Source organism: Cupressus sempervirens, chromosome 10 (assembly GCF_028749045.1).
Source record: "Cupressus sempervirens isolate cs-2001-9-10 chromosome 10, ASM2874904v1, whole genome shotgun sequence".
Classification (NCBI taxonomy): domain Eukaryota; kingdom Viridiplantae; phylum Streptophyta; class Pinopsida; order Cupressales; family Cupressaceae; genus Cupressus; species Cupressus sempervirens.
Window position 1 is genome coordinate 860,542,612 of NC_143127.1, and position 9,055 is coordinate 860,551,666.

The following is a 9,055-nucleotide window of genomic DNA, read 5'->3' on the forward strand; positions in this document are numbered from 1 at the left end:
TTGTCTCCATTGTTGAACCATCTTGGTGTATGCTCTTGGAGTTGCTTATCTTATGGTAACATTGTTTCACACTTAACTTACTTGGATTGTTTCTCGTTCCTTGCTCAACATTATCATTTCTTACACATTCACTTGTGGCCAAAGATTGTCAACAAGATAGAAGAGAATATTTTAGCAAAATGTGCTCGCTCTAAAACCATGGATACCAATGATCAGGATTTTTGATAGAAGATCTAGGCATGTTAAGCAAAAGATTCATAAAGGATGATGACTTCCTCCTCCCAAGAGATTTTTAAAGTCAACATTAATAGTTCCTCTAGGGGAATCCCAAACATGCAAAGATTGGTGGTATTGATAAACACAATGGATGTATTAGTTATTTTTCTCTAGTTATAAAAGGTGGCATTATAATAACCTTATGGAATCTCTTGCTATACTTCATGCAACTAAAAGATGTTTCTCTTTGGTTGGAAATGGGCCCTCTATGAATATGATTCACAAATTGTGGTGGGTATGCTAAATGAGTAGAGTACATGGTGCTAATTACCAATTACGCTTGGTGACAACCCATATTATGAATGTGTTCATGGTAAGACAGTATCCATCCCATGTGAGATTCGCCAATTGATAACAACTCCTTCACGAACACTTCAACTTGTTAGTTTCCAAATCCGAAGCACTTCACATAGTAGATGCTAAATCAGACATGGAGCTTATTTCATTTATTTATAGGTTTACATCTTGAGTGTCATGTCAAATTCGGATCTAATGCTTGGAAAGTGGATCCTCTCAGGTGGTAACTGCAATAAGAAGAGGTGTGAAAGGTGAATATGAAAGCAATAATAAAAGTATAATACCCTAGTGAAACTATGAAGAAATAAGCTAAGGAAGCAGACTTGAGTGTCGATAGCCTCGTGCAAAATTAATTGTGTTCTAATACCCATTTGTAGTCATATCTTGCACAAACACATAACACATGCAACCCCCAACAGATGCGGTTTCGTACCTTAAGCAAAGGCAAACTCTAAGAAAATGTGAACTAATCCTAAAAATGGATGTTCAAGCATCTTCCCATTTAAGAATCAACTGCATAATATTTATAAGGAAAATGTAAATGTTTAAAAGAACATTTTGGACAAGTATGCCAAATCTACTAATAATTTGCTTGGCAGGAGAATAGCAATGTTAACAATTATCTTGAACAAGTGTACCACATCTATAAATCATCTGACCGGCACAGCCTAAAGCACAAATTCTCTTTGTACTCTCTCAAACATGCAACATGAATCTAAAAGAGTGATGAACAAATCTTGTAGCCAATTTTCTTGTGACTTGTCGAGGCAAAGCTATTCAAAAAACTTTTGGAATTCTCCGACACGAGAATTTCATCCTAGTGAGACAGGTACTCTCACACCTAATCAGTTACTAAGAATCAAATGGAATGGAACGAATGGTGCCTACTTTCCTGTAACATCGAATGAGGCAAAATTTATATCACATAATGCCGGACTTAGACATTTAGAGACCAATCATAGGGTTGATATGTGACTTTTAGTTGATTACTACCCAATAATCCCAACAATTGCTCTGCCGTGGCAGGTTCCAAGTAGTTTGCAACAAACTTCAGAACCTCTCTTTCATCCTTGCCGAAGTCACCACTATACCTGCCAAAGCCAAATTTAAAGTTAAGAATTACCGAGTAGCATTCACAAGAAGTGGTTATCATTATCGAATCTAGCAGCAGGCCATGAAAAACGTCACTTTACCATTTCATAATCTTGCTCAGAGAAGCAGTATTGGTGTCCATATCAAGCAAGAATCCACCATCATTGAAAAAAATCCTTGCAGCTAGCCTTAGTTCTTCATCGATACTTGCAGGTGAATAACATATGAACGGGGGACTTGACTTTGCACCAGATACTAAAGCAAAATGAACCAGTGGTTCAGGAATTAACAAGGCAACCTGTTTCAGCAAATATGAGATCGCCATGAGAAAATACCATTGAATCATCCCAAAAGAAGTAAACCACTTATGCAATGAATTAAAGAATTAGCAGTTCTTTCCAAATTACCGGGTGTCATGGACAAGAACTAGTAACAACAGTAAGGTTTGTATAATGCTCGTGGAATAATATTTGTGTCAATAATACTGTTAATCATCTAAACCTTGTCAGGTCAACAGTATTGCATGTAAACACACAAATTTGTTTGGTCGGGAAGTATGTAACAGCAGTCAAAGACCAGTTGTTGCAATGCAGTCTCGTTACTTTCTTTTCTTTTATATAAGAAAGCGGTGACCTTTAATAGACGAAAAGAGACTCAAGAAACCCATATGTAATTGGAAAATGACCTTTAGTGTTGGGGGGCATTTCCATTCTCATAAGTACCATAGAATGAATCAGCTTTGCCTTTATCCTTCAAGCAAGCCTACTCTGCTCATTCCCTTCTCTCACAGTGCTCTGCTCTTTTTTAACCATGTTAAAAGATCATCATAAGCATTTGGGAAAACCATATCCTTTCTACTCTTATAGTAATATATTTCAGAATAGTTCAATTGTCAGATTCGCTCATATATAATTTTTTATTGCCTTATGTTCATTACTGGTTAATCGACTACTCAAATATGATACTAGGTAATTTGCCCCGAAGAAAGCCTAAATATGATACTAGGTAGTTTGCCCAGAAGAAAGCCTAGATTTTGGACATGATATTTTTGAACGAAATCAATAACATATTAAGTAATGGAAATAAATCAAAACAATATTTGTCACCCGGTCTGTATACTGTAATCCAAAAGCTGTGCAACTACTAGGAAGAGAGTCCGATTACAAGTTGACAAGTCCGAACACTTTAATCCCAAAAGAGAACATATGTGTCATTAATTCCAGACTGAGGAAAGCAACAAATGTCTATTTCTCCTAAGGAAAATCCATAAAAGGAAGATGCTGAAATAGCTGTCAACCAAACTTCTTCAAATTTATTAGGAAATGGAGACAGAAAAACGAAATCTCACCTTAACACGCTTGTCCTTCAACCCAAAAGGCTTTGTCAGATTGTAAGGAGGTCTTTGGTTACCACGAAGAACTCCATTTTGAATGGCTGAGAGTGAATAGGGATACCCACCAATCACGTATTTAAAGTCACCGAAAAATTTTCGCCGCTCCAGTGGTCCATTAGGTGGACCCCACATCACGATTGCATGAATTGCCATCATATTGTACAAATTGATTAAAAATGCAAGCTTTTCCTCTCTTGATAAATCATGTAAGTCGATTCGATGGAGATCTTCAATCACTTTTAGGTATCTGCATCAGAATTGAAGAAAGAACACAATAGTCAAAATTTAGGTGGTATACCAAGACATTTTAACATTGTAGTAGAGTGCAAGTAAACTATCAATTATAGACATCAAAAGCATGCTTAAACTTGAGCAAATTAATCGATAACCCAGAGTGTGCACCTCAAAAATTCTGCACTAGAACCAATACTTCTGTAATCTACATGCTTGCCATTATCAGAAATATGAGCTGCGTAAATTGCCAGAGTCAAGCTTCGTAGTTTAGCTGCAACTTCTGTTGCTGGCTTTGGCTTCATGTCATTGGTACGTACAATAAAATTGTAGCACTTGGAAACTATTGGATCATGTTCCAAAAAGCGGTAGAGATGATTCCCATCATCAAAAAGGTTCTCACTGGGATAACCAACAAAGAAATACAAGTCAAGAAATGCTTGTATTGATATTGCAGAGCATCAGATTGCACATAAAGAAAACAATCAATCCATATAAACTAATTTAAAATCTTGAAATTGTCTTAAAATGTTCCACTGATGTGAGACGCGACATACTCTAAAACATGGCGGAAGAAGTGCTTGGCAGCAAGCTTTCTCCCAAAATCAACTGCCTGCAAAGATATCATTAAATCAGCCAAAACATTCCATTCCATTAGGACACGGAAGTAAAGAGTTTTGCAATTGATAACAAACATAGCACCTTTAGAGAATTTTTTTTATATTATGCTTCAGCAATATACCACATTGAACAAGCATGTCTCTAATTCGTTGATTCAAACAACGAAGAAAAGCCAACCAGACAGTGTAGTAAAGGGCATCTGGCCTCTACAAAGTCATAATCTGGAAGACGCGAAGCAATTGAATGCAATGTGCAAACAAAAATAGGAAACCAGAACCTTTCGAGCAAGAAAGCAAAGAATTTCAACTTCCCAAGAACATTAGAATTGAGAAACGATATTTGCTTGTTGCAAGGAAAATAAGCCTGGCGAGATGAAACAACCAATTGTTTTAATTCTTAAACACGCCCCAACTAATAAATCAACCCTATTCCTATACATTACAATATAAAGAATTTGATATCGTCTGACAAATAGCAGAAAGATAATGATAATCCTAGTCCAGATAAAGGTGCAGAATGCGTAGGGTCGCTCGAGTGCCAAAATTTGTACTTCACAGACTTCAGTTTCTTTCCGCTAATTGGTTTATGGGGCACATTTAAACTCTTTGGGCTCCAGTACAGTTTTTTACTGTTTTCCGTATAACTATCAGTACTGTTTTCCTATAACTGTCTCCGCTTCAATTACCTCTGGTCCTCTGCTTTGTTTTGGCCCATGCCTAAATATCGGTTCCCAAGTAGTTCATTCGTGGCAATTCTGCGATATCAATATGGTTCTCGAGCATATGTATAAAAAATGTGCTAGTTTTTGTATCAACCAAAAAATTATATTTTTCTTTTATATTAAAACTCTTCTGTTCTTTGCCAGCGAATTTGTGGACATCTATGATTCTTCAGAGGTAGTTGAGAAATTCGATAAAAAATAGTAAGAACGCCCTGTCCAGAAGGGCAATTCTTGATAATGAAAATTCGTACTAATGTTCTTGAGTCAGATGAACCCCCATAATGGAAGCTCAATTTTTACCATAAGAGTCTACACCTATACAATTAGACTTAATCTTTAAAATTGTGAAGCAGCAGGAAAGGAATAAGCATTAATAAAACACAGCGAGGTAAAGTGTGCAATAAACCTCTTCCCTCTCCAGCAATTGGTCCTCAGCCAGGAAATCAACAGCTTCCGATCCAACAAAGCACCTGCTGAACATTCGCATTTTATAAAACCTGTCCTTGATGACCACATGTTCTCTGAGTCTTTTCACAACATTCTCATACTCATCGATCATACCAGTGTTCCCAAAATCATCTTCCTCGGCTGATGGTGGCAATGGAGCCTCTGAAGGAGCCTCTGTTTCAATCAACCCCTTGATCTTCTCATCGAGCTCCCCAGACTTATCCATCGCTGTAATTTCCCTTGCTCCTCCGATGAACACTTCATTAAAGAAAATTTGCGGAACAGAAGAAGAGCCTGTTCTTTTCTCCAACTCAACCTTCCTGCCTGGGAAGATATCCGTGTTGATCTCAATAAACCTGAGGCCTTTCTGTCTCAGAAAAGACCTGGCTACTCGGCAATCAGAGCTTTCAGAACAAGAAAACAAAATGATCCTACCCTTAAATGTAGGCTCTGGAGCCCTCAAATCGTGTAAGCCCATATCCTGACCTTGGATGTTCTTTGCCTCTGCATTTCCTTCTAAACTGTTCTTGACCAAAGTCAATGGATTCCAAGCATTCCAGTCCTTAAACAAATTCACCTTCTTATCTTCTTCGTTGTTAGTGGTAACTTTACCTTCTGCGTTTCCATTGTTCTGATCAATTTCTTCTCTCTTACCAGATAAACGCCTAATTACATTCCCAACCACAACACCACGCTCTACGACATAATTCTTCAGAGCAGCAGCTTTCTCAGGCCATGCCGTGGTGCCTTGAGCAGCCAGATCAGATTCTGAAGGCGGGTTTTCAGTGCCATCAAAAACGGGCTCATAGTACTTCTCTTCCACAGGAACGTCTAGAGCTTGCTCATTGACAGCTCCATCCTTGTCTGCTATAACATCTTTTACTTCGATTTTCCCATCCTGAACATTTACGGTTTTTTCTTCACCAGTAATAACACGATCATGGTCCTCATCTGATTTGTCCAGAATCACTTTCTCCTCTGGGACGGGAACATTTTCAGGAAAATGATTCTCCTTTAAAGCCTGGTTATCCATGATTGAATTTTTGAAAACGAACAAGTATCTTTCCCCAGTTCTATCAAATGCTCAAAGACACCTCACAATAGAGCTCAATCCAAGGGTTTTGCTGCAAGATCCAACAAAAGTTTCAAAATCTCTGTAAGTATAGATCTATTTACCCACCTGAATCCCTTCGTAACCTTTCCTTTCAAACATATTTCAAAGAAAAAATATTCTAACGCACAAGAAACAAATTTCATAGTGGCTGATGACAGATAAGTTCATATTTTCAGGGCTTCAACAGTTTTTAGAATTCCAATTTTTTATAAGATTAAATCAAAGATCCTATAAATCCTCTTTCAGATGTTTGTTTTGTTTCTTTTCAATCTGAATAAGAAAAAGGAAAGGAAAATCAATGAAACCTGTCTGCTACAATCTAAACTGACACATAAAAATCAACATCTTACCTAAGACGCATTCCAGTTATTTAAATTGAATGATCTTCTTAAAAGCTTGACCGATACATCTTTAAGGTTAGTAGTTCACTCTAACCTTCGCTCATTATGAAATCAGACATCCACAATCATTTCACCGCCTGATCAGGCCAAGGAAAAATCACATAACCGGGCTTTCTACTGCTTGTGAAAAAACGCATGAGAAACAGAGCTTCAACAACAACTAATAGCAGCTGGGAATTCCGTGGTGTGGAGTATAAGAGAAAATTTTATTGTGCTTTACCAGAAGAAAACTAAAACTCCACATTTTTAGGCTTGTTAATTTTTTCGACATCAAAACGGATATACTGACCTGACAGAAAATAAACAAATAACGGCCCCAAAATAACGCAAAAATCAAAGTTTCGAAGCGCATAGCAAGGCATTTTCTCCGGTTTGTCACGGACTTTAAAACAAACATATAATTTGATCCCTCTTATGACGTTATTTTGTAATAATTTACACCATTAATCCAGATTTCACTCATTCTCTTCGCTATTCATATCTTCCGAGCTTAATGCCATTATTCCACCATATTTATCCTACAAAATCTCAGTAGATCCTATACACTCCCTTTCTTTAACTGAACAATATCAAATCGAACCCTACCGATCATTTCAATACACCTTACTTACCAAGCAAAAACATCAAACGCGACCTTACCGATCATTTTCAGTGTTCATTACTTATTCGGCAAAATTTATACACATCATTGAAAATGGAACAAGAATCCACCGATAATGAAATCAAAATTCCGCAGACAACAAATAACCAATCAGTTCATTCGTTTTTTGGAGCTGCATATTTTCTCAGAATCTTAACCTGGCCCTAAATAGATATTGACAGATCCCATTTTAAATTAATTTTCGACATGAAACCCTATTTGTCTACTATTTGCATTTGGTAATATACGCACCCAAGAAACGAATATACGCACCCAAGAAACGAAAAAGTTCAAGATCGGGAAAATGAAAGCATGATTGTATGTAGCTAATGCTGAGAGCGACTTGCCTGTAGTTGACCGATGTTATCGCAGAACTATCGAAGAAATATCTTCTGTACATGCAATCGGAACAGAATCAGAACAGGAATTTGATTATGCGTCTAATATGGAATATTTCCGTTCAAATCTATTTAGACGTAGTCTTATCGATGGCATTGTAAACGAAGCTTCGTTCTTTGCCCTCCGCAAGCAACGACATCTTCTTAAAGCGGGAAAAAAATATTTAACAGTCGAATCTGGTGGGATTCGAACCTGGGACCCTTCAGTATAGCTTACAGGTAATATTATTTTGGATTATAAAACGATTTCAAATCCTTCGTGAGCGCAAATAAGGGAGAGGGCATTTCTTAGAACTGTCGTCCCAAGAAACGCGTATGATTAAATAAATAAATACGTGTATTTTACACATTATCCTCTCGTAGGATACCCACTGCATCGTGTGAAGAATTTTTTATTTATATTTTTTCCAATATCCAATGGAATGAACGGATGGTAAAATATTAGATATAAATCAAATTGATTTTAATATTGTTTTAATTAATTTTTATTATTGGAAGTGTATTATAGTCGTTATAGCTAACTTTGGGCATAGCTAATTTCCCATGAATCACTAATTTTTCACAAAGATCGTCAAAACACAATACATGTATTTTCTACATATGTATTTTCCAATCCTTCTTTAGGATTAGGTTTATTCTTCATTTGGGACATTCACAAAGTCAATAACTTTTCACAAATACCCTAAAAGGTGTATAAATAAATAAATACATATATTTTCCACAATATCTCCCATCAGGGTGCGACCTATTCTTAACTGGGACAATGGAGAGGTGTTAGCCTCCCTTAGTACACGGCTTGTTCTTGATCCTTTGTACATGGCTTGTTCTTGATTTCACAAAATAAATAAATACATATATTTTCCACAATATATTCCATTAGGATGCGACCTATTATTAATTGGGACAATGGAGAGTCGTTAGCCTCCCTTAGTACACAGCTTGTTCTTGATCCTTAGTACACGACTTGTTCTTGATTTCACACAATAAATAAATACATATATTTTCCACAATATCTTCCATTAGGATACGACCTATTCTTAACGGGGACAATTGTTCTTGATTTCTTGATTGTTCTTGATTTCTTGATTCTTAGTACATGTATTTTCCATATTATCTTCCTTAGAATACAACATATTCTTGCATGTGTGAAACAATTTTCTTTTTTTTTTTTTCTTTTTCATTTTTTAAAAAATTTAGCCATAAATAAAATTATTTTTTTTCCAACACACAGTCACTAACTTCTAATAAAACTAGTTTTAGGTATATCTTATTTCACGTAGTCTTTGAGTACAGCTAAGCATAGTAAATTTCGAGTATAGCTAATTTCCAACATTCACAAAGTTCCTCACTTCACCTAGCTTCAAAAGTTACTTAATTTGGACAGTTACAAAGTTTTGTTTGTCATTTATGCGGTTTAATTAATT

At 36.3% G+C, this 9,055-nt stretch overlaps 1 protein-coding gene across 5 annotated transcripts; it reads right to left on the reverse strand.

The window, feature by feature from the left end:
- Positions 1-1,074: 1,074 nt before the first annotated feature.
- LOC149536732 (electron carrier/ protein disulfide oxidoreductase) lies at positions 1,075-7,952 on the reverse strand. Of its 5 annotated transcripts, none has more exons than XM_089803303.1 (7): positions 7,581-7,952; positions 5,038-6,202; positions 3,847-3,902; positions 3,461-3,691; positions 3,014-3,305; positions 1,767-1,963; positions 1,075-1,664 (listed from the first exon to the last, which is right to left on the reverse strand). In XM_089803303.1, the coding sequence occupies exons 2-7, from the start codon at positions 6,109-6,111 to the stop codon at positions 1,511-1,513; spliced, it is 2,004 nt and encodes a 667-aa protein (XP_089659429.1). In that variant the 5' UTR covers positions 6,112-6,202; positions 7,581-7,952; the 3' UTR covers positions 1,075-1,510. The 5 variants fall into 5 exon arrangements, with proteins under 5 accessions (XP_089659429.1, XP_089659430.1, XP_089659431.1 ...); XM_089803304.1 differs by lacking the exon at positions 7,581-7,952 and adding an exon at positions 7,233-7,498; XM_089803305.1 differs by lacking the exon at positions 7,581-7,952 and adding an exon at positions 7,205-7,450.
- Between the last annotated feature and the right edge of the window lie 1,103 nt (positions 7,953-9,055).